The sequence below is a fragment of the Rhincodon typus genome, chromosome 14 (assembly GCF_021869965.1).
Source record: "Rhincodon typus isolate 14 chromosome 14, sRhiTyp1.1, whole genome shotgun sequence".
In the NCBI taxonomy this organism is placed as follows: domain Eukaryota; kingdom Metazoa; phylum Chordata; class Chondrichthyes; order Orectolobiformes; family Rhincodontidae; genus Rhincodon; species Rhincodon typus.
Genome location: NC_063345.1, coordinates 37,070,976 through 37,097,421, shown reverse-complemented (window position 1 = coordinate 37,097,421; position 26,446 = coordinate 37,070,976). Strand labels below are relative to the sequence as shown.

The 26,446-nt window shown below is 41.6% G+C and overlaps 1 protein-coding gene and 1 long non-coding RNA gene across 3 annotated transcripts in view; one reads left to right on the top strand and one right to left on the bottom strand.

The window, feature by feature from the left end:
* LOC125484787 overlaps positions 1 to 18,678 on the top strand; it is a 39,196-nt gene extending 20,518 nt beyond the window's left edge. For both annotated transcript variants that reach the window (XR_007263603.1, XR_007263604.1), the window contains exons 2-3: positions 15,620 to 15,775; positions 18,497 to 18,678. This is a non-coding gene — a long non-coding RNA (uncharacterized LOC125484787). The remainder of the gene's footprint in view (positions 1 to 15,619; positions 15,776 to 18,496) is intronic.
* dlg3 (discs, large homolog 3 (Drosophila)) overlaps positions 1 to 26,446 on the bottom strand; it is a 474,567-nt gene that overhangs the window by 199,758 nt on the left and 248,363 nt on the right. Inside the window, exons 6-8 of the mRNA XM_048604865.1 lie at positions 19,917 to 19,967; positions 12,726 to 12,850; positions 7,000 to 7,169 (exon numbers count right to left, since the gene is read on the bottom strand). Of these exons, the coding sequence (XP_048460822.1) occupies positions 7,000 to 7,169; positions 12,726 to 12,850; positions 19,917 to 19,967 (346 nt within the window). The remainder of the gene's footprint in view (positions 1 to 6,999; positions 7,170 to 12,725; positions 12,851 to 19,916; positions 19,968 to 26,446) is intronic.

The following is a 26,446-nucleotide window of genomic DNA, read 5'->3' as shown; positions in this document are numbered from 1 at the left end:
AGGATCTTATGTTTCAATCAAGTCACCTCTTACTCTTCTGAACTCCAGTGGCTACAAGCTTAGACTGTCCAATCTTCATCATAAAACAACACATTCATTCCAAGTAATAATCTAGTTAACCTTCTCTGAACTTCTTTCAAACCATTTCCATCATTCCTTAAATAAGATTAATACTGTGCACAGTGCTCACCAATGCTCTGTACAATTTGAGCAAAACATCCTTACTTTTGTATTTAATTCCTCTTGTATGAAATGATAATATTCAAACAGGTTTCCTAACGACGTGCTGTACCTACATACTAATACTTTGCAATTTCTGCACTAGGACACTCTGATTCCTCTGCATTTCAGAGCCCTACAACATCTCACCATTTAGATATAATGCTTAATTTTCCTACCAAACTAGACAAATTCCCATTTTCCCATTCCATTTGCAAGATCTTTGCTCACTCACTTAACCTATCTGTATTCCATTATAGTTTCCTTTTGCCCTTTTCACAACTTATTTTCCTACCTACCTTTGTGTTATCAGCAAATTTAGCAACAATACTTCCACTCCCTTCATCCAAACCATTTAAACAAATTGTAAAAAGCTGAGGTCCTACCACTGATTACTAAGGCTGACCACTCATTACATCTTATCAACCAGAAAACAACCACGATAGGGAAGAACATTTAGTCTGAATAATCCTACACTTTCAGAACACTCCAGCTTTTAAACCAGTTATGTCACAAATAAATGCGATGCTCCAGCTACAACCATTATAGCTGGCATTCTGCTGCTGTTAATCATTCAAATGTGCACATAAATGTTTCTTGATTTCAATTTTAATGTTGTTCTCTATAAACGTGAAACTGTGATCTCTGTCCTACTACATGAGCATATCTGATTAAAATTGTTTTGGGATTACCTTCTCTATTTTGTTAATTGTCTCATAAACATACAAAAGCTTTCCTCTATGCGTTTAAGGCTGAAGAGCCATAGCCTATCAAATTGCACATCTCATTGCTCATTTAAAAGCTGAAATCAACCCATTTCTCTTTCCTCTTTTCATTGCCTCCAGGAATTCTTTATATCACAAACAACAGAACAGTAGACAGTAATCCAGATGCAGCCTGACCAGACGACTGCAGTACTGAGAATTTCAACTTCAGTGATCTGGCTATATAACTAGGCATTTATTCAAGAATATATAATCATTTTAATGCTATTTAAGCACAGTGAGAGATGAGTCAACTAGCAGTCCTAGATCTCATCAAATTTTCTCTTTGATTCTGGTCATTTCACTGGATAGCATTGTCACTATGTCTGCTTTACTGAAGCATGGATAACAAATGTTTTATGATGCTCAAAAACGTAAAGCATCACTTAGCTAAATGTTGATTATTACGCCAACACCTAACTCCAGAATAATATTCATATCATCTGTTTTCTCGCTGTTAACTTTTTTCTTAGGAAAACATATTTATTTTTTGCCATGCTTTTGTATATTTTACTGGGTCAGTTAGCCAGTTTTTGTAAACCTGTTTTTCTCACATATCCATCAATTTAACTCATAACTGTGTAGGCTATCCATGCCAAATTGATTACTATGATTTGGCTATGGTTTGAACTACACATTACAGGTTATTGTGCTTAATCACAATTGCCCATGGTTGTAACAGCATCTACATCCATCAGTAACACTGTGGTTAAATACGGGTTACAGACAGAAATTTCACTGCCAGGAAGAGGCAATGTTTGGTGTGTGCAGGATGTGATAGTTCCATAAAATTATATGAGATCAGGATCTGAATGTCATTGCATCTCTTCTGGTTTTCCCCAGTGTGGGTTCCAAATTCAGATGGGCAAATAATTGAGGAGATTACGAAGGAAATTAAGAACCTTTGAAATCTAAAATCCTTCTTTCCCAATAGTGCATGGCTTCCGTGCTATGTATGCACCTTGCCAGCATCACTGAAGTGAATGCACACAGAGAAATGCTTCTCCACAGAAACTGGCAAACTGGGATATCTTTGACCATTTACATTGAGGAGCTCCCAGATATGGCTGGTGTTCAAAGCATTTCTCTCACTGACTTTCAATCCCTTGAAAGTTGCTTTAGCTGCTTAGCACTTCATTCACTTCCAGCTACTCTTTTATGTTACTATGCTTCACTGCAACCTGGGAAAATCTTATGTAGCCTCCCAAGGGACAAAGGCAGGTGCCACACTAGCACTAACAACTCCAGCAGGAGCTAATCATCAGCTGCTTTATCCTCAACCACATCTCTATCATAGAGACAAATACTGAGATTCAGTAGTTCCCAGCCCACAATCTACAGGCAGAGCAACAGCACTCTTGATATGTCAGCACTAGTGCCTCATGACCCTTAGCAGTAACAACAAGTAACTGTCAATATCTGCTGCCTCCTGAAACCAATGTTCTTCCCTGGTTGACATGCCTTGCCATTGAGCAGCAAAGTGATACCAGCGGAGGGCTACATCCCAAATTCCTTGAGTGTCTGGTTCTAATAATTTTATTTGCTCTATTCTCCTGCAAGGAGAAGAAGCAGAGAGGTGAAATGTTTGTGTATCCCAGTGATGAAAGTGATGACCAATGTTCTAATTGCCAGTGTGAAACAATACATAACATTTCCACTGGTCTCAGCAATTAAAAAGGGAGAATTTATGGTTGGTCCTGTTAACTAGAAATCCTTTGACAGAATGGGTGTGTGATCCCAATTAGTCAGGGAGCCTGGAGGTGGGATGCTAATACCATGGCTTTGGGAAGAAGCCTCAGAAAAGCTTGATCAATAAGAAATTGGGCTCCCAACCTAAAACATTGTGTCACCCTTGAGTCTGGGACTAAACCAAGAAAGTTCCATTCAGAATTGAGTTCATCACTACTCCACACAATTATTGCATCATTACCTCACCTTCAACATTTTAGCCGCTCTGTTTCAGGCTGTTTGTCCAATACCAATCTTCCACTGTGGTGTGGCCTTTGCTCCAGCAGGCTATTTGTATCTGATGCAACAATGCTTATGTTAGCACCCATAACGTAAGAACTAGATGTGAGACAGTAGTATTGAAAGGCATTTTGGATTTACCTACAGCAAATGGTTTGCAGCAGTTCAAGAAGGAACCACCTTCTCAAGGGCAGTTAGGGATGGGCGATGATTGCTAGCCCAGGTGGTGAAGCCCACATCCCCTGAATGAATAGAAAAAAATAATTCATACTGGCATGGCCAAAAAATATCAAATCTACCACCAGAATGTCTTCAAACTCAGCTGATTTGAGTGGGTACAGGTTAAATCTAATGGATTGTGACTATATCATGATCTGTGCATATTGGTAGTCCTGCCACTGCTGGACCAGTAGTATCTTAACAGGTAGAAGATATTTAGAAAGCCATATGTCCATGCGTATTCATACTATAGTGTAATTCTGCCAATGCATAGAATTGGTGATTCGTATATTCCAAGAGACAGTCTTAGCAGTAGACATTGTCTATATGGACTTTAGCAAAGTGTTTGACAAGATTCTTCATGGTAGACTGGTGAGCAAGGTTAGATTACATGGGATCCAGAGTGCACTAGCCAACTGGATACAAAAATTGACTTGAAGGTAGGAGACAGAGGGTGGTGGTGGAGGGTTGACTTTTGGATTGGAGGCCAGTGACCAGCGGTCTACTACTAGGATCAGTGCTGAGTCCACTGCTTTTCATCATTTATGTAAATGAATATAGGAGGAATGGTTAGTAAGTTTGCAGATGACACCAAAATTGCTGATGTAGACAGTGAAGAAGATTATATCAAAAGTACAATGGGACCTTGATCAGATGGGCCAATGGGCTGAGGAGTGGCAGACGGAATTAATTTAGATAAATGTGAGATGTTACATTTTGGTAAGGCAAACTAGGGCAGGACTTATACACTTAATGATAGGCCCTGAGGTGTGTTGCCGAACAAAGAGACCTAGGGATGCAGGTGCATAGTTCCCTGAAAGTGGAGTCGCAGGTAGACAGGATAATAAAGAAGACGTTTGGCATTGGTCAGAATATTGAGTATGGGAGTTGGGATGTCATTGTCCAGATTACAGGTCATTGGTGAAGGCACTTTTGGAATACAGTGTACAATTTTGGTCACCCTTCTTTAGAAGGATGTCGTTAAACTTGAGAGGATTCAGAAAAAGTTTACAAGGATGTTGCTGGGATTGGAGGGTTTGAGCTATAGGGAGAGGCTGAATTGGCTGGGACTTTTTTCTGTCAAACATCAGAAAATAAGAGGTGACCTTATTGAGGTTTATAAAATCGTGCAGGGCATGGATAGGGTGAATAGTCAAGCAATTTTTTTTTCCCTAGTAGGGGAGTCCAAAACCAGAGGACATGGATGTAGGGTGTGAGCAAAAGGAAATTAAAGGGACTTGACGGCTAGATTTTCATGGAGAGGTTACTGAGTGTATGGCATGAGTGGCCGGAGGAAGTAGTGGAGGAAGGTACAATTACAATATTTAAAGGTATCTGGATGAGTTTAAGAATAGGAGGGGTTTAGAGGGATATGGGCCAAATCCTGGCCAACGTGACTACTTCAGACTGGGATGTCTGTTTGATGTGGATGAGTTGAACCAGAAGGCCTGTTTCCATGCTGTATATCTCTATAATTCTACGACTTGTAAGGCCATACCATGGAGTTCCACTTACAGGGATACTTGTCTTTTAGGATGCATAGTGGTAATAGGTTGGCATTAGCTCTTGAGCGAAAACAAAGTTGCTGGAAAAGCTCAGCAGGTCTGGCAGCATCTGTGAAGGAGAAAACAGAGTTAATGGTCTGGTAACCCTTCCTTAGAACCGGACCCAAAACGTTAACTCTGTTTTCTCATTCACAGATGCTGCCAGACCTGCTGAGCTTTTCCAGCAACTTTGTTTCTGTTCCTGATTTACAGCATCCGCAGTTCTTTCGGTTTTTATGTGGCATTAGCTCTTGTGTCAATTCTGTCAACTCTTATCATTCCGGCTGTTTTGTTCTGTGTTTTCAAGAAATATATTGATGGTTGTAAATGCTTCCGATTGCGTTGTACTGATAGCATTATGTATGAGATTATAATATAGAAAACTTGATGATCTTCTGAACCTTTTGCTCAGTTGACTGTGTACTTCATCCAAGTGTTTGAAAGTAGGTTGTGCCAAATTAGTAACCCCCAAATTCCCCACAGCTCGGAATGTGTACACCACTGTCTTCTGTAAGTATGTAATAGGGGACATCAGCGGCAATAAAGATGCGACCAATGCTCTTATTCCCAAGGTTGGGCAATAAATCATATTCCCCACTGCCTCAGCAATCAAGAGGAGGTGTAGTTTGTGGTTGGCTACCGTTAGGAACATGAGCTAGCAACCTCCATTACCAGAAAAAAGTATCACTCCACCCATATGCAGCTAGTACTGATTGTATCATGTAAGTCCCTATAATTTACAATTCACTTTAAGCTAGATTTAGACTCATCCTCACACTGGCATAGATAGATCAGCCACTTCACTGACTCCACTGCAGTTGGATTTGTCAGCCTTTATAAGTCTGGGAAAGGCGAGGGTTCCAGAGGACTGGAAAATGGCTAATGTAACACCCCTGTTTAAGAAGGGAGGGAGGCAAAATTATAGGCCGGTTAGCCTGACCTTGGCCACTGGTAAAATTTTCAAAATATGTGCCATGGCTGCAGAATCAGGCCAAAAGGAAGTACACCTCTACACTGTCTGCTTCCAATCCCACTCATTGCCCACAACTTCTGACTCCTCCTCAATTAACCATTGCCTTGACAAAAATCAGAAGTTTTGTTTGCTTCTCTGCTGGAGATGGATTTGCAATCCAGAAATGAACTCATTGGGTTGAGCTGCTTCCATGGATTCAATCTCATGTTGTTCTTTCTTCATAGATTCTGACTTCCATGAGGTCTAGCTGTTGGGGCAGGGACAAAAATCACAGGCCCTGATGCTGCCTCTGGCCTGAGGTCCTGGCTGCATCCCTGAGTCCTCAGACTTGCACAGAGCTCCTGCCCCTAACCTGAACACTACAGCCCCAACCTTGACCCAAACAGAGGGCAGCAACCCTGTCTCTGATCTGAGCACAGCAGCACCAGCCCTCAACCTGAGCACCTCAGGTCTGACCAAAGCATAGCAGTCCTTTTGCCTGACTGAAGCATAGCAACCCTATTTTCTGACCTGAGTACCAGAGGTCCCAGTTGTTGTGCCCCTGTCCTGGTTCTTTGCATACCTATACTGTACTCTTGAGGTTGCTTTCTAATGCTGGACTGTCTATATTTTAAGTCTGCTGCAACTCTGTCTCTAAAAGTGACTACTGTTTGACTCTCAGCAGTTCTAGTAAACTATTTTATTTACATACTAATATACAGAATACTGATCTTTGCAATACAGTTCTATAGTTAAGTTATCCATTCCTCTCTTAGCATCTCAACTGCATGTGCCAGAGCATCATCATATACATCATCGTCGTTAGCATATGTATTCTCATTATTCTATGACCACTTTCCAAATTTCACTTTTGCATTCAAAATCCTGTATACTCCTGAGTTTGGGAATGGTAGACACTGTGTATTCCTGGGACTTCGAGTAATCAGGCTCTGTGTTTTCTGAGACCTGGAATGCAGGCACTGAATATTTCTGAGTGTGTGAAAGTGCAGCTGCTGTTATTGAGTCTGTGAATGTTTGAGTTACTAAGAATCAGAAAGCCAGCTGCTTCACTAGATTATTGAGTCAAGGTTTGCTGACATATTATTTGTGTTGTATAATCAGAAGTTATTGCTTATATTCATATTTTGGAAAGAAACATATACTTTAACGATACTGCTTTAACCTTGGAAGAAGGGTTATCAACAGAACAAGGAAACTAAGGACTGAGTTCTGAGGATTGATAGGCAGTTAGTTTTATCTTCCTTTCCTTTCCTTGCATTGGTAATAATGGCACAGATCAGATCAGCATTATCGTCAGTCATTAAAAAGTTACCTTTAGGTCCTTTCAAAAGATTCACTTCTAATATAGCCTCTGTGGCTGGCTGTCTTCTACGAACTAACAGTCGAACAACGGGTCCTGCCTCCTTCAGTGCCTCCACTGCTTTACTGTGAACGACTTCTGAAACATCCACATCATTGACTCGTAGCACACAGTCATTGACCCTGAAAACACCAAAAGCAATCAAGGTTGAGGGCTCCAGCAGTGGACATTTCCTGCAAAATGGACATGTTTCACTTCATCCTAAAAAAGAATTTGATTCTGAAATTATTAAACAGTATTGAAAATGTAATAGGGGTGCAAATGATGATAAAATTGGGAAGACTGAGATGATGAAAATTAAAATGCACATTTGAATAAGATCAACAAAATACTGCAGGTTTAAGCATGAGGAATACACAAATAGGGGGCAGAATTTAATTCCCGTATCCCTGAGCAGGCTGGGAGATGCATTAAGGGAATAGATTCAGGTGTGGAAGTTTTGATGATGGATTTTCCATCTGGTGGCCAACTGAGGTGACCTTAAGGCATTATCATGTCACAAGTTGTATTCTACCATTGGCAGTAGATAGTGGAGATGAGGGGAGTAGCTCCACATACCACATGTGGAAGCTTCCCAGTAAAAGCTGGCAGCCTCCTTGAGGAGGAGGAATTGGGTAATCTGTGGCCCTCAGCAGCAAAACCCAGTATCACTGAAAGAGGACATTTGCTCTCCACAAACCAACACACCACCCAACACGAAGGTCTGTGTTACTGACCGAATGTACCAATGTGTTTATGTGTCATAGGGCCTCCATAATGTTCCTACGTCAGTTACAATATCAGTGTGGGACTGAAAAGTACCATACCTCTGATTGGCGGCTATAGAAACAGGATCTTCAGCTTTAAAAGCATGAAATCTCTGCGGCATGAAATTAACAGCCTAATTAGCATTTACTTCTGTAGGGGTACATGAAAATGGCAGCAGTGGAGGTCTCCAACAAGCGGATTGCTGCGGTCAATTGAATTCAGCTCGTGGTGTGAATAGGTTTGGACTGCTCAGAGGCTGTGGTACATCTTGAATCCTTAGGTTGTACATATTCATTATTCATTACAAGAACATAGAAAAGAGTTAAAATTTCCAATAGCATGCTCCCACATACAGCCACACCCTCCAGAATGCACATTAAGTAATCATATTTGCATGGACTTTAATTTTATTACTGTAACAGAAAAGGAAGCTTTAAACTACACTTGCACAACTTCTCAATATGCACTCCCTCAGGATAAGGCTGTACATTGGAAATGCATAATTAGATAATTCATCCTACATGATCAGAAGTAGGTAATTTTATTTATCAGTCTTGATCACCATTTTATTAACAACAGTATCACCATTTTAATGGCAACATCCTGCTTTCTCTTTAAATGAGAATATTAGCAATTTTGGAGAATTAGGGCAATGGTGTGGTAATCCAATGTCTGATTGCACTTCCATCCCATAAGTTTCAGCACAGGCTGCATAGTTTCCAGAATAAATCTTCTAATTCCTCAACAAATTACTTTTAAAAGAAATCATTCACAGGATGTGGACATTGCTGGCTTGGCCAGATTTTGCTCTCTATTTATAACTGTCCCTGAGAAGGTGATGATGATCTGCCTTTTTGAACTACTCCACTCCTTGGGTGCAGGTATTCACACAATGGAAGGGAGTTTCAGGATTTTACCTTGCAACAGTTTAGGAACGGTGATATAATTCTGAGTCAGTGTGATGTGTGACTTGGAGGAGAATTTTGAGGAGGTGGCATACCTATGTATCTGTTGTCCTGGTCCTTCTAAATGTTAGTGGTCACAGGTTTAGAAGGTGCTGTCTAAGGAACTACGGTGAGTTGTTGCAGTCTATGTTGTAGATGGTATGGACTGTTGCCACTGTGGTAGTGAGGGGAATAAATGCTGAAGGCATTAGATAGAATGCCTATTAAGCAAGCTGCCTTGAACTGGATGGGGTCAAGCTTCTTGAATGCTGTTGGAGCTGCACACATCTGGGAAAATGGAGAATTCTCCATCCCAATCCTGATTCATGCCATGTAAACAGCGGACAGGCTTCGGGGATCTAGAGGTGAATTACACACAGCAGAATTTCCAGCCTCAAACCTGTTCTTCTTGTCATTGCATTTATATGACTCATTCAGTTCAGTTTCTGTTTAATGGTAACCCCCAGGATGGTAATTGTGGGGAATTCTGCAATGGTAATGTTTTTAAATATCAAAGGTAGATTGTGAGAATCTCTTGTTAAAATTTGCCTGACACTTGTGTATACAAGTGTTACTTACCAATTATTGGCTCAAGCCTAATTGTTGGCCAAGTCTTGCTGCTGTTAGACATGGGTTGCCTTTGTATTTGGGGAGTCAGGAATTTGCTAAATTTAGTTTAATGACTGGGAGGAAGGAAGTGAAAGTACTGAAGACAAATTTGGAGGTGACACAAAAATAGGTGGAAAAGCAAGTTGTGAGAGGGAGACAAATAGTTTACAGAGGGCTATTGATAGATTAAGTAATTGGGCAAATGGAGTATTATGTGGGAAAATGTGAAGTTGTTCATTTTGGAAAGGAGAACAAAACAATACAGCATTATTTAATTGAAGAAAAACTGCAGAAAGCTGCAATGCAAACGGACTTGGGGTTACTTGTGCACGAAACACAGAAAGCCAGCATACAGGTGCAGCAGGTAATCAGGAAGGGTAACAGAACATTGAACCTTACTTGAACAGGGCTGGAGCATAACAGTAGGAAAGTCTTTGTGCAAATGTGTAAGGTGCTGGTGAGTAGTGGAGTACTGCGGGCAATTTTGGTCCCTTTATTTAAGGAAGGATATAACTTCATTGGAGGCAGTTCAGAGAAGCTTCACGAGGATGATCCCCAGTACGATGGGATTGTCCTATGAATAAAGGCTAACAGGTTGGGACTCCACTCATTAGAATTTAGAAGAATGAGAGGTGATCTCATTGAAACACATAGGATTCCCAAAAACCTTGACAAGGTAAGCTAAAAGGATGTTTCCCATCATGGGAGAGTCTAGGACCAGAGGACATAGTCTCAGGATAAAGGGGCACCAGTTTAAGTCTGAAATGAAGAGGATTTTTCCTCTCAAAGGGTTAAGAGTTTTTGGAACTCCTTGCCAAAGAGAGTTCTAAGAGCAGAGTCCTTGTGTACATTTTAAGGCTGAGATAGATTGATCTTGGCTAGTAGGGGAACCTAGGATTACTAAGAAAATGCAGGAAAGTAAACATGAGAATTGTCGGATCAGCCACGATCCTGTCGAACGAAGGAACAGGCTCGAAGGACTGAACAGCCTATTCCTCCTTCTTCTGGTCTTATAGTCTTAACATTGTGCAATCAACAGGGAGCATTCCTACCTCTGACCTTCTGATGCCTATGGTACTGTCTTGAGGAACTCCTGCAGTAATGTCCTGAGACTGATATGACTGATCCCAAGGAAATATCTGCTTTTTAAATGTCTCAATGAACTTTATATTTACAACTTTCTGGGGCACATTCTCATAACTCAAATGTCGTTTATTTTTTCTTGGAATTCCTTCGAACGACTTTATCTCAAATTCCATGACACGTAATCTTGCTCTTGATTCTCTGACTAAAGGTAAGTATCCGTTCAAATATCTAAAATGTGATTAAATCATCCTTTAACCTTCTCATGTACGTAACATAACCATATCAATCTTGTATCTTAGCTAATCCTATTATCTCAGGTATTTTTATTTAAGGTAAATGCCATATATTTTCGTAAGATGTACAACTAAAATTAAACACAATATTCCAAATGATTTAGCAATTTCCTTTTTTTAAAATTCTGGTGACCCTTTTTAAAAAGTAAAACCAACGCTAACTGATGCCACTTGTGTAGTAAAGAGGCGTGATCCCAATGATGTGCTTGGACAAAGAGAATGGTAAAGAGAGCCATCTGGCCATGAAATATTAGTACAGCAATACTGGAAATTTAACTTTTTGAATGAGTAGCTTCTCAAAGTACAACCAATGGTTGAAGATTAACAATGATTAAACTCAAGTAAAACTAGAGATAATTGGATAAATTCAGCACAAGTTACATTTTTGTGATGCAGCGCTTGTTCGTGTGACTGTATATTGAAGTAACCATTGCTCAATTTTGCTTAATTTTTAACACTTTTTTTCTGTGCTGAATTTCAATGACCTGAAAATTGGGAGTGTTGCAAATCTGGCATTTTGACCTCTGTGCTCTATTCTTTCATTCATTGTCCTATTCAGTAAGAACATTATCTGAATATCTATTTTATTTGATAATTTATTTTTTGCCAGATTATGCTAGTTATACATAAGTTGCTGCACCAGATCTTCCCAAACTGTCAAGTGAAAGAAGGAAATGAGAAATTCACACAAATCATAGAAATATAGAAAAGGGAAATAGAGTTTAGAAAAAAAGAATTATTGAGATTATTTTAATGCTCTTGAATGACTTTGCACTCCAGGTGGCATACGCAACTTACTGTTTCTCACTTATGTTTCTATTGCTCGTTAATGCTACAGATACATTGTTTTTTTGCCTGTAGATATTCAACGTTGTCATCTCTGCATTAGGGAACATCATTCTGCAAAATAACCTGGGCCCATAAAGCAAGTGTTCTGTAACCTAAGGCTCTTCAACGTACTTACGAAGAATCTTTTGAAACATAGTGCCTCCACATTGATCTTGATAGTAACAATTCTGCTATTTGCCTGAAAGGCTAATGGTTCCCGGCATTCATTTCATGGTCAGGAGGTCAGGAATGAGGTTTCCTCTTTTTTCAGAGATCAATGTATCCTCTCTTTAACTAGCACTTGACAGATTGCCCAGAAAAAAATCTACTGTCTGATATTAAAAAGTGAAAATAATTAATCAAAACTGAAGATGTGGGAAATGACAGCCCCAGCATCTTGGCAATGCAAAGAAATGTACAAAATTTCCAATCCTTGGAGAAAAATATTACTATATTTATTTCCAGCGACACCACATGTAGTACATGGCAGAGATTTACTTTGCAGAGTACAGATATGAGGTCATTACTCTGTTCATTGTCCAAAGGTATCTATCATGTTTGCAACATAGAAATGGGATGATCACACATGATAATGGTTCATGCCATGCAAAAAAGGAGCAGAAACAAATTGCTCATTATTCAAAACGCATTCAATTACCCAGTAGAAATAAAGGACAGCATGGACAGCATCACACACTTCAACAATTCAGATAGGAATAATTCCTGCTCACATGCTTTGAAATCATAGTCAAAACACAATTATTTGACAAATAATGTGTCCAGTGTAATTTGAGCTGTGAAGTACATGAAGGGAGACAGAATTCCTGTGGAGGAAAAATTAAGCAATTCCAATGTAAGAATTATCAAATCCAATTGAGATGGATGTTCTCCAACATGATTAGTATAGAAATTAACAGGCTCCTGTATTCTGACAGATTGAGGGATTTGACTGCCCCACCACTTCAGCTGGGTCACCAACAACACATCAGTAAATGCTACAATTACTTTCTTTAGCACCCAGGTCCTATCACTACTAACAGTCAACCTGCTTGAGTGAGTGGAGAGTGCATCACTAAAGGCTAGTCACTAGTGGTGAACACACCTCTCTATGTAAGAACACATGCAATTTCATATTGCACAATGTCTTTTCTGCAAATTACTAGTTAGTTACCCAAGTCGTCCATCCATTGCAGCGGCTCCACCAGGAATAATTTTGGTAATAAAAATCCCAGGATCATCTGGAACATGAGGATTATCGATTCCTCCAGCAATACTAAATCCAAGGCCTGAATTACCCTGTAAGGACAAAATCAATCAATTATTGATTCAACTCGAACTCCAGAAATCCACCATCTTGCTACATATCTAATCATTCTGTTAAAATTAAATTCATGTCTTGGTTATTATAGAGAACAGACTTCAATTATTGCCAATTCACTGTGGTCCGGGGCTTGTTCATATTAAATTAAGACTCAGCCTTCATATACTACAAATTAACAAAGTCTTATACCTTGCTACTAAAATAGTAAGGCTCACACTTCAATATAATTTTGCTGAAACCTTAACCTCTGAGCCAGGAGGCTCAAGTTCAAATTCTACCTACTCTAAAGGTGTTTGATAGCATCTTTGACCAGGTTCTTTAGAAAATATCTACGCACCTCCCCCCCAGTTAACGTTAATTCACTCAAAATCCACAGAGTTGTATCCTGTCACTCACCCGAAACACTGTACTCACCCTTACACCTACACCCAACCAGAAACACACTCAGCCACTCAAGCTCACAGAAGTCCAGAAATATACAAATAATTTTTCCAATGGATTATGCTTAATTCTGTAATTTTGAACATAAGATATTCACCATGGAGCATGGTGAATCAATGTTGGAAAAAGTCAGCTGATGTACAGAAACAAGTTCTTCTAAATGTGCAGTTTGCAATGATTATAAATACATATTAGAGTGTTTTGGCATCCTGAACTTTATAATTCTGTAATCCATTACGTTATTCTCAAATGTTCGTATGCTGTGTCATTGGTCTCAGTTGCTGTCAGAAATAGGGGTGCCTGAGCAACTCTGCAGAGCACTGACTTACTGATATAATATTAAAGCTGTTGTGCAAAACAATAGCATTTATATCAAGGAATTTCAAGTTAAAGTCAAAGGTGACAGAGCCAATACAAACTGCAACTTTAGCTTCTAAATGAGATGCCTTTGAGAAGCAAAATTTTGACTCACATATTGTCATGGAGCTTTCAAGTATAATGCAACAGGGGTACTTCATCACAATGAAATGTCCTTGTATAACTGTGTTAAGCACGTAGCCTCAGAAATTGTTCACTCCTTTTTGTGAAACCAAGGCTGTTTCTTTTAGCTGCAGACCTTCCTACTTTATACATTACATCCACAACATTCAAAGTTGGACATTTTAAAATTTTCTAAAGTGATGGAAGCTAAGCTCCATTATGCTGCAAATTAATCAGTAATTTTAATTATAAACCAGTTGCTCTGAACTGAGGTTCCTCATAATGAGTTGTTGAATTTACTGTTTCATCATTTAAGACTGGCTCTCAATGTTTTTTCAGGGGTGGCATCTGGCTTATTAGAACAGATATTCCTTTTAGATATTACAGTGTACCTTGGAAGTGTTGTATCATGAGCATGAAAATGCAAGGACACTTCCTTCCTTGGCTATTTGTACAGTTTGGGAACTCCTGGTGCAGACCTGTCCCTAGGTTGGGCTTTGTGCCTAAAACAAAATCAAAATGCAGATTTCTGAGGCTCTGCATCAGCCTTCCAAGATTGGGATCTCTTGACCAATAATTGAAACCAGCAGCCAGAAGATCTAAGTGCCACAAGTCAATCCAGGAAAGGTACAAAAACAGTACAAACTTTATGCTTGTCCAGCCTGTCTCCAGTAGCTTTGTGACACTTCAACTAGCAGATTTCCAGGGACAGCTAACTATCGACTGATTTATCTACAGATGCTCTCTTACAAGATATCTAGAAAGTAGGCCGAATGAAATGATACCTTCCACAGCCCTTTAAAATATCAGCAGTTGAGGTGCATTGAGTGGGGAAGTCCTCCATATTGTGTGCAGTGCAAAAGATCTCTGTTTTTTTTGCCTATCTTATGTCTGAAGAACACCGAGTCAGATATTTGATCAACATGTGAACAAGACATTTCAGGTGTATCAGGACAGAAGTATGTTTATTTCAAATGTATTTATTTATTCATAGGATGTGGGTGATATGTTGACTGTTTAGGTGGCAGGACAGGAGACTGCACCATCTGAAACATCTTGCCCTAAGTCTCTATATGATGCATGTGGTAACTACCATATTATTGTGAAAGTCGCAATGTTTGAATGAGACCATTAAAGTGTTCTATTTAACATAATGGGCTGAATATTACTTCTTTTGGCCAACAAGAGTTCTTCGCCTATCTTACCACACGTATCTTTTTAACTACCTACCCCGACACTATGGCATCTCTCACATCTGATTCTACCTTCCATTTTATCACACACTGTTCCTGGAACAACTCTCACCAGTAATCAGCTGCAAGACCTGCATCCCTTGCAAGGGCTTCATATTTTAAAGAGTGCTATGCACCCAGACGAGCACTGACGTTCTGAAGCTGCCTTGCTTGGTCAAGGATGGAGCCTGAACATATCAGAGAAAGGAAACTGGATGAGGGAGTGGTGCAAAGGAGAGGAATCCTCTTCTGGAAGGATTGGCAGAGGAGGCCACACCACCACTTGAGGTCACCACCCGGGTCACTGCCATCTCAATGGTGCAGATAACAATGCCATAAGAAGGTCAATGATCTGTTCTGTTCTGGCAGGCTAAGTGCCATACTCTTCTCTGTGTTATCTCACACTCACTCTATTTCTACCACTACATTCACCTCCAACCAAGGATCATGCTTTACCACTCTCACTATTGCCTGCAATATCTGCCCCAACTCACACACCCAGGTCATCTCATCAGCTTTTGAGCATCTGCACCAAAACTAACAACCTTGTCACCCATTTTCATGTCAATCAATCTCTTTCTTTCCCTGCAGGAGAAGACGGCCCAGAATAGAGCGGAAAGGCCCAGATGGGCGGAGGGGTGCCCTATATTCAACTCATCAGCAATTCCGAGGAGAGTCCAGGCTCACATAGGAGAAGGCTGGACCACTTCTTTAGAGATGCTGAGACATCTACGTTTCACATTCTGAGTAAGTACCACTCTAAATCCCCCTCCCTCACTTCTTGTCCGATTTTGCCACAAATCTCGCAATGGTCCACGCCTCTCAGACCTCTCTAAAATTCTGCCCTTTGTGCCTGACTTCGAAGGATAACACACTTTATTTTATTAATTATGCAGTTGATCACTCATGTATGTTCTAAAATCTGAGAAAGGAAGGTATGCTTTCAAGATTATGGGCAGAATTTTACCTGTTTAATTCCTGGTGCAAAGGAAGTTCAATTTTCAAGTTTGGAACTTTACTCAAGGCACAGCACACCTGTCAGTTATTCTTTACCAGAGCAACGCATTTAACAGTCCCACTTTGGGCCTTCTGAACAACTGGGGAGGGAATGTGGGATGATACATCCATTCTGATGAGGGAAGGTCCACACATGTTTCAGAAAATATCACTAGCGCTTGTAGATTTCAGGCCTCAGGACCATTAGAATGATGAGGTGATCTGAGATGGCTAATCCTGTGGGTCTTTCTTTCTTGCGTAGAGGGGCATCAGTGAGGGATGTCACACATTGAAGTGTAAGCCATGACTGGGATGGAGAGACAACCTCTCCAACTATGTGGGTAGGCATGGATGTGATCAAGCATGTCAACTGCTCTTCTGTTTAGTGGCACCAAAAGGATCTAAAACCTCAGAAGGTCATTGAAGATGAGTGGAATGGCACACTCTGAGTCACAAAGCATTCTTCTGTACAGTACTCTTCAAAATAATACAATTTACAGTTGCAGTCATTCCTTTTGCTACAGGCATTTCACTTCCCCTTTCACCTCACATTCACTCACAGCCTATTGCTCTCTTAAACCCAAACTTCATAGTCATTCTCCACAAATGATATCTTTCTTTCAAGTCATTAGTCACACCTAAGTACATTCTCTCCCTACAGGAGATGAAACCTCACTACTTGGTGAGACGCAGAGACCTGAGTGGGAATCCAAAGACAGGCACCTGTTGACCATTGACAATGTGTGCCCTCTGGGTCCATTGGAAAGGAGGTCTTGTTCCGGGAGGCTGCAGATGTCAGCAGCAACTGTTATGATCCCCAGAGGCATGGTGTTCAGAAAATTTCAAAGTGCTGTTCCTCTGTCTGCACGAGTTGGAGCACTTTATAAGAAGTTGGTCATTATCATCAAGCAGTGAAAACACTAGTGAACAGAAGTGCTTTGCGTAGCTGTCTTTCAATGGCCATATTTACAGCTACTCAATTTTGCTGACCAAAGCATTCCTAGCTTGTCAATTTCATGAAAGAAGCTCTTTCCACTGCAGTAATGCAGAACAGTTGAGAAATGAGTGTTATTCAGTATTCAGGATTTAAAGACCCCATAATTGCCTTGATAACATCCTCAACAACCTCTTAATTATTAGGAAGGTTAAGTTGCTCCATTCGGAGCTCCACTTTGCTTGCCAATTCCCTTTTCTTTTCATTTCTTTTCCTCTCTCCTCTCTGCAGTAATTCTATCCCTCCCACCCGCATTCCCTGCTCTTTTAACTATCTACCTAAAGAGTCGGATCGCGACCAGGAACTGCATGGCAGGAGATGAATGCGCAGGCCTTGTCTGCAGCCACAGCAGATTGGGCGTGGGCTGAAGCGGCAGTGAAAGCAGGTCGGAAAGGCGGCAGCAGTTGGTGGCGAACGCGGGCTGATGAGGAGGCAGCAGTTGGTGGTGAGACAGGCCAGTAAGGTGGTGAGAAGGCCAGTAAGGCAGTGAGAGCGGGCCGGTAAGGTGGTGAGACAGGCCGGTAAGGCAGTGAGAGCGGGCCGATAAGGTGGTGAGACAGGCCGTAAGGCAGTGAGACCGGGCCGGTAAGGCGGTGAGAGCAGGCCGGTAAGGCGGTGAGACAGGCCGGTAAGGTGGTGAGACAGGCCGGTAAGGCGGTGAGAGTGGGCCAGTAAGGCGGTGAGACAGGCCGGTAAGGCGGTGACAGCGGGCCGGTAAGGCGGTGAGACAGGCCGGTAAGGCGGTGAGAGCGGGCCGGTAAGGCAGTGAGATAGGCCGGTAAAGCGGTGAGAGCAGGCCGGTAAAGCGGTGAGAGCAGGCCGGTAAGGCGGTGAGAGCGGGCCGGTAAGGCGGTGAGACAAGCTGGTAAGGCGGTGAGAGTGGGCCGGTAAGGCAGTGAGACAGCTGGTAAGGCGGTGATACAGGCTGGTAAGGCAGTGAGAGCGGGCCGGTAAGGCAGTGAGACAGCCGGTAAGGCGGTGATACAGGCCGGTAAGGTGGTGAGACAGGCCGGTGATGTGGTGAGAAAGGCCGGTAAGGCGATGAGAGCAGGCCGGTAAGGCAGTGAGAGCAGGCCGGTAAGGCAGTGAGAGCAGGCCGGTGAGGCGCTGAGAGCAGGCCGGTGAGGTGGTGAGACAGGCCGGTAAGGCGGTGAGAGCGGGCCAGTAAGGCAGCAGCAGTCGGCAGTAAGAGTGGGCCTTTCGCATGGTGGCTTGGTGGCACCTCCTGGGTGTCCTAGCGATTAGAGTGGCACCTGCACCATTGTGGAGATGGGACTTGGGACTCTGAGATCTGGACTTTTTTTCTTGCTTACATTTTGGCTGTGTTAAATCTTTTAGTTCTGGTTTTTGTAACCAAGTCAGCGCCAGTGAATGGCGACTTTGTGCACTTTTCGCCGTGTTTACGTATTCCTCTACTTGGTACATGTGACAAATAAATAAATCTAATCTAAATATAAATCTAATTATTTATCTAACAGAACCAAGGGAGTTCTTGCTCACCTTCAGTGCTGACCCTGGGGAAAGCTGGAAGAGGTGAGATCTCATCAGGATCCAGTCCTCATGTCACTTGCCAAGACTTTCATAACCTGCTTGACCTGAACCTGTCCCCAGAGGTCTGGGAAAATTCTACCGCATGAGTTCAGTAATGATGGGAAGGATGCGGTGTAAAATTTAATATTGAATCATGAAGAAAATAATCATTGTAAGCAGACTATACCAAGATCGATGCTGTGAAGGACCATCCAGAAATACAACAATAAATAATGTTGATTTCTCTGCCTCACCAACCTGCAGCATTTGTAATTGTGAGCTTCCTATAACAGGGCCCCTTCTTTGATCTTGGAATTGATCTATTAACCTTTCCAGGTGAATGATTACAGATGTAAGGGCATTTAGCCATTTCTAAAAGATGTAGTGTGAATCCTCCTGCAGGGTCCATTCTAGTTTTCATTAACAACAGTGTAAATTTTCAGTAAATACCCAGAGATGAGGACACTCTGAATGCTAAATACCAGTGAGGGGTCTCCAGATTTCAGTTATGTTTAAAGTCTGACATTTAAAAATTGAACAATTGATCTCACCTCCACTGAATAATCATTACTTTCCTTTGGCAGCATGATAAAGAGAGACTAAGGAGTTTGTTTTGGTTTCCAAAAACCAATAGGTTAGCAAATGAATGCACATAGTTACATTGATTAAATCTGAGGGCGAGTAATATGCTCCTATCTATCAATAGAGGTATACATTAATGGCTACTATATCCTAAAAATCACATGACTTCATTTACTGGAGAATCAATAATGAACATGCCAGGCCTGGAGTCAAAAGAATTGCTTATGGATCATGTATTTGAGCAGACAATACTCTGCACCAGAAGATACCACTGTTTATAAATCTCATTAATTAAAATAACACTGTTACTCCAGGATAATTCTTTTAATACAGAATATACATTATGCAAAAGATAAATGAATAGGTAACTAAAAGAACTCCCTCAACCCCCACTCCCTCAAGGGGACTGCTATCCATCTTGAACAGGATGTCAGGTGTACAGAGATGGAACAGCGAGAAAATATAGATACTGGCTTGATTGTCAGAGCATTTTAATCCCTGAGCCTCATTTTATATAAATGTGGTTGGTCTATGTCCATCTAGAATGGATGTGAACAGGTTCAAAAGCAGTTGCCAGCAGGCAAATATTGAACAGCAAGCTTTCATGTAGGAACTGGGGCTGGGATCTCATTAGACAAGTGAACAGCTTATTTTATCTGCCTGGATTCTGCTGGGTGAACAGCATTAAAACAATCCCTCTGGATAAAATACTACCATTAACAATCCAACTGGGGAAATGCAATTACCATTACACACCTACATGGAAAGACAAACCATTCTACTCACACGTTCCAGGATTATCTCTTCATATTTGTACATTCCATCACTCCCATTAGCCTAGGGGAGAAAAAAAAGTAAATTTCATTATTTTAAACAAATGATGCATCACATACCTAAATTTCTTTCTTGTTCAAAATCATGGTTAAAAAAACTGTGGGGAATCTCATTTTTCCCAGAAAGAGACGCTTCTTAACTTGCTCATCCAATAGGAATGTAGCAAATTAGAAATCAAGTACTGGGCAGTGCTGAACTTTTCAGTTATGCTTGAATATTAAAAGTGGAATTCAATAGAGATGTGGCTGATCCTGTAAAGGTGAGGGACACATTACCAAAATCTCTGCTTTTTTTCTGAACTTCGGGAAAGGTTGAATTGCACCTTTGCTTTCAAGACAGGAACTAATGGTATTCATCCATGTCAATGCCATATTCCTGCTATCCTCATAGTCCTTGATGTTATCAGCAATTAGAAATCCATCACATTCTTCTTTAACTTACTTAATGAGTGAGCTTCCACAGCTCTCTAAGGTAGAGAATCCAAAGGTTCACCATCATCTGAGTGAAGAGTTTCTTCTTTAGTTCAGTCCTAAATGGCTTGCCTTTAATTCTGAGATTGTGTTTTCTGGTTATAGAACCCACAGCTAGGGGTAACACCCTTGCTGCATCTATTCTGTCTATCTCTTTAAGAATTTTGTATGCTGCCATGAGATCATCTCTGAATCTTTTAAATTCCAGAGACTACAGTCCCAGTTCTTCTTAACCTTTCCTCCCACAGATCAGTCTGGTGAACCACTGCTGAAATCCCTCTATGGTAAGTATATCTTTCCCTAGAAAAGGGGACCAGAAAAGCACACAATACTCCAGTGTGGTCTCACTATGTTCTAAGCAATTTAAACAATATTTCTTTGCTCAAAATCTCTTGTGATAAAGGCTAACGATCCTTGCGGTACCTCACTTGTCACAACCTGCCAACCTCAGAATGACCAATTTATTCCTATGCACTGCTTTCTGCTTGTTAGCCAAAGCTCAATCCATGCTAGTATATTATTTTCTAATTCTATGTGTTTTAATTTTGTTTACTAATCTCTTTTGTGGGACTTATTCAAAAACCTTCTGAAAATCCAAACAGAATACATCCAATGGTTCCCTCTTATTAACTTGTTAATAACATCTGCAAAATACTCTGTCAGGTTTGTCAAACATGAATTCTCCTTAAAAGTTGACTCTGATAAATTAGACAATTAAGTTCTAAATAATCTGCAATCACATCTTTTATAATAGATTCTAGTATTTTCCCAACTATTGATGTGAGGTGAACAGATCTTTGGTTCCATGTTCTCTCTTCCGGCTTTCTTAAACACTGTCGTCAGATTTGCAACCATCTAATCTGTAGATACTGTTGCAGAATTAATAGGGTTTTGAAATATGATCAGCATTGCATCCACCATCTCTGCAGCCATCCTTTTCAACATTTTAGGGTGAAGGTTACTGGGTTCCGGGTCAACTTCTGGTCCCATTGATTTCAGCAGTGCTACTTTATTTTCTAATACCAGTTTATTTCAGTTGCACACATTGACTAAACGCTTGGATCTTAATTATTTCAGGGAAAATTCTTGTGTTTGTAAAGAATGGTACAAAGTACTTATTTGGTTTCACTTTATCTGCCTGCAAAAAATCTCACATTTGTCTTTGCTAATCTTTTCCTTTTTACGTAGTTACAGAAGCTTTCACAAATCTGTTTTTGTATTCCTTGCTATTTTACATTCATATTCTTTATCAATTTCTTGGTCCTCCTTTGCTGAATTTTAAATTTCTCCCAACCCTAAGCCTTACAAGGTTTTTTCTCTTGGAACTTTATACGTCTTCTCCTTTGATCTAATACACTTCCCTTGTTAGCCATGCCTTTCTCACTTTTCGTGTAGGACATTTTTGTTACAAAGACACAAAGCCATTTTGTTGTATAGACACACTTTTTGTCAGCACCTAATCATAACTTTATTCATCTAATCCAACATGCATGCTATCCTATTAATTTAGTCTCCTCTGTGAAGTTTCTGCAAACTCTCTTCTTGATTTCTGCACTTAAATCCAGTAAAGCTTTCTGAATGAAAATTTGCCTCGTATATGTAGCAGCATTTTAGATGCCATGCATCATGCTCAGTGTCCACCTGTTGCCACCAGCTGCTTCCTGCTCAGTCTGCATGACATTCTGTGAAGATATGAATCCACGTGGGTGTTTCTTTCACATGCAGGGGAAAGCTGTGATTCAGCACTATCCTGACAATATAAACCCCATCTGGCTGATGTGACACTAGAATCCTAAATTTGGGCAATGAATATAGAGAGTCTGCATTGTTTATTCAAGAGAAAAATAACCATGAAATTGTAAGATGGACCAACATAGTACCATTGTTTAAAGGGTCATAGAATCATAGAATCTCTACAGTGTGGAAACAGGCCATTCAGCTCATCAAGTCCATACCAACCCCTCCAAAGACATTCCACGCAGTGCACCCTAACCTTGTAACCTCAACAATCCTGCACAATCTTGAACACCATGGGTAATTTAGCATGGCCAATCCACCTAGCTTGCACATCTTTGGACTGTGGGAGGAAACCAGAACACCCAGAGAAAACTCACGCAGACACGGGGAGAATGTGCAAACTCCACACGTGAAATCGCCTGAGGGTGGAGTTGAACCCAGGTCCCTGGCGCTATGAGGCAGCAGTGCCAACCACTGAGCCACCATGTCACCCAGGTACGCTGACTATTGCTAAGTAACTTTTGCAAAATTTTCCATTAGAAATGGGGGAGGCAATGGCCTAATGGTATTATTGCTGGACAGTTAATCCAGAGATCAAGGTAACATTCTGGGGATTCAAGTTCAAATCCCACCCCAGCAGATGGTAGAATTTGAATTCAATAAAAATCTGCAGTTAAGAATCTAACAACTACTATTAAATCATTGTGATTGTTAGGAAAAACTCATCTGGTTCACTAATGTGCTCTAGGGAAGGAAAATGCTGTCCTTACCTGGTCTGGCCTACATGTGAATCCAGACCCACAGCAATGTGGTTGACTCTCAGCTGCCCTACAGGAAATTAGGAATGGGCAATAAATGCTGCCTAGCCAGCAGTGCCCTCATTCCATGAAAGAATTAAAGTTTTTAAAAAAATGTCTGAAGTGTTTTTGAAGATGTTTTGGTGGTTTCTCCAATGCATGGGAGAGGGTTGCCACGCCTTCAAAAAGTAAGCGGAGGAATAAGTGACCTGTTAATGCAGATTATGCAACAGGTGGGTAGGCAGTGATTGTATTGATTCTGCATCTTCATGGATATGGAGAAGAGATTACGGAGAGGGCTGGTTTCAAGGCATCTTTCCTGCCAAATTGAAGCATCAGTCTTGAATGCTTCTTGACAGTGACAGGCAGTTTCTGGCCAGTGCCACCAACATCTTGCCGTGTACACCCATTCAGTATTCTCCTCTATGCTATCATACTGAGGTTCTCATACAAGTCCTATGCAGTGATATGCATTTGCCATCTCATCCTGATATGAGCTGCCAAATGCACCAGCCTTTATGTGAGTGCTGGCTGCAGCACAATCATGTGCAGATGGATCACCTGATATGGACATATGAAATTGGAATAGAAGTAGACCATTCAGCCCTCAAGCCTGCTCCACCATTCAATAGGATCACAGCTGATCTGTTTGTGTTTTGGACTCCATGTTCCCATGTACCTCTGGTAAACTTGCATTCCCTTGTCTCATAAGAATCTATCTCCCTCTGCATTAAAAAAATTCATGAACCTGCCTCCATCACCTTCTGAGGGAGTGAGTTCCAAAGTCACACAATCCTCTGACAGAAAAAGAACTCTCCTCATCTCTACCTAAAAAGGGAAATGCCTACATTTAAACAGCAGCCTTTAATTTTGGACTGACCTGCAAGTGGAAACTGCCTATGTCCACATTGTCAAGACTGATCAGGATCTTATTCAATTCAATCAAGTCACACCTCATTCTTCAAAATTCCAGTAGAAACAAGCCCAGTCTACCCAACTGTTTTATTTGCATAAGACAACCTGCTCATCCTGGGTATCAATTGAATAAAACTCCTCTGAACCACCTGTAATGTTGATCTGAACTCTACACCAATCAAGGTATGTGCTGAGCTGGTGGATCTGAGCACTAGATCAATGTGGAGGGTGGTTAAGATTGGACTGCAAGATGAGGGTGAGTTCAGAGTTGAGAACAGTCATACACCATGAACAGATTATCTTCCTCAATATTCTCAGTGACGCCAGATGCCAGGAGGTTGAAGCAGGTTATGCAGGTTTGGAGTCTATGAGCTTGGAGGTGGGGGTGAAATCACCAGATGAAATGAGATTAGTAACATTTGTGGACAAAATAGCCTGTTGTTCCATGGTGGGGTCATGGTCCAGGGGAGATAGGAGGAGGTGTCTGAGATGTAGAGCTCAGCCTGTCAGACAACAACAGCAGCACCCTTGTGGCAGGTGTGATTATAAAGACAGGGTTGGATCTGCCTCCAAGCTCATACTTCCCAAACCCCAAACAGCCTGTTTCTATCTCCTTCCTAAAATCCACAAACTACACTGTCCAGGCAGACTCATTGATTCTGCTTGCTCCTGCCTCACGGAACTCATCTCTTCCAACCTCGGCTTGATTTTTTTCTCCCTTTGTCCAGTAGCTACCCACATAAATCTGTGATTCTTCTGATGTCAGCTTCAGAATTTCCAGTTCATGGGCTCTAGCCGCCTCCTCTATGCTATGGACATGCAAGCCTTTTACATATCCATCCCTCATCAGAATGGTCTCAGGGCTCTCCATTTCTTCTGGAAAACAGGCCTGAACTATTTTCATCCACCACCACTCTCTTCCACCTGGCTGAGCTCATCCTCGCTTTGAACAACTTCTCCTTTAACTCCTCCCACTTTCTTCAGGTCAAAGGGTTGGCAATGGGTAGCAGCATGGGTTCCAGTTATGCCTATCTCTTTGTGGGATTGGTGGAACATTCCCTATCCAGTCCTATTCCAGCTCCCACCCTCAACTCTTACTCTAGTACATCGATGAAATCATCAGTGCTGTTCTCTCTCGTTTGGAGTTGGAAAAGTTTATCAATTTTGCTTCCAATTTCCACCCCGCTCTCACCTTGACCTGGTCCACCTTTGATTCCTCCCTTCCCTTTCTCGATATTTCCATTTCTAGGGATAGGATGGCCACTCATAACCACTACAAACACACAAACTCCTACAGTTACCTTGACAATACATCCTCACCCTCTGCTTCCTCCATATCCATTGCGTCTGTTCTAATGGTGCCAACTTCAACAAGGGGGCCTCAGAATTGTTCATTTTCTTCCTCAACCAAGGATTCCTCAGCACCTTGGTTGACAAGCCCCTCAGCTGCAACCACCCCATCTCCTGTACTTCAGCCCTCAACCCCTCTCTTTCCTCTCTCAAGAGCGATTGGGTCTCCCATGTCTTCACCTACCATCCCACCAGTATCCAGTTCCAAAGGGACATTAGCTGCCATTTCTACCGCCTCCAGTGGAATGCCACCACCAGACACGTGTTCGCCTCCCCTCCCCTCCCCTCCCTTGTCAGCCTTCTGCAGAGACCACTACCTCCAGGACACCTTAGTCTACTTCTCCACCACTCCCAACATTTCCCCACACCCCACAGCACCTTAACATCCAATCACAGAAGGTGTAACATCTGCCTGTTTATTTCCTCCCTCTTCACTATCCAAGGTCCCACACACATCTTCCAGATGAAGCAGCAATTTACCTGCACTTCACTCAATCTAATCTACTATATTTGCTGCTCACAATGCGGTCTCCTCTACACTGGGGAGATGTAGCACAGACTGGGCGACCGCTTCGTAGAACAGAGTTGTGAGTTCTTCGTAAGTTCTGTCTGCAAAATGACCCTGAGCTTTCAGTTGTCTGTCATTTCAACACACCATCGTGTTCCCTGGCCAACATCTCTGTTTTGGACCTGCTGCAGTGTTCCAGTAAAGCTCAGCGCATGCTGGCAGAACAACCCTCTGCTTTCCATTATCTCATACTCCCTCAGTCTGAGCTATGGCACCCATTTCCCACTAATTTTCATACTAGCCACTCTCACTATTGCGTTCAACACCATCCCTCAGTCACACTCAGCCCATTTCCCCCACAACCTCCCACACTACTAATTCTGCATGCTCTCTGCACTGCCTCCTCAGTATTTTGGAATACTTGAACACCTTTCCCTCACAAGCACCAACACTACCAACCATGTCACCCACTGTTATCTGACTAATTTCCCCAATTTCTGGTGTTACAAGACAGTCCAAAGCAGGGCAGAGCAAGCCTGTACAGATGGGATGAGTTGCTTGACATCAGCATCCTCACCTCTTATGAGGACAATATCCTCACCCTTGCAGGCTCTTGCAAGGTTGCCAAAACTTGCATGTTCCATCAAGTGAGTAGTAACTTTCTTCATTCCAATGCCATTCTCCCATTAACCTTGCTGTCCGTCT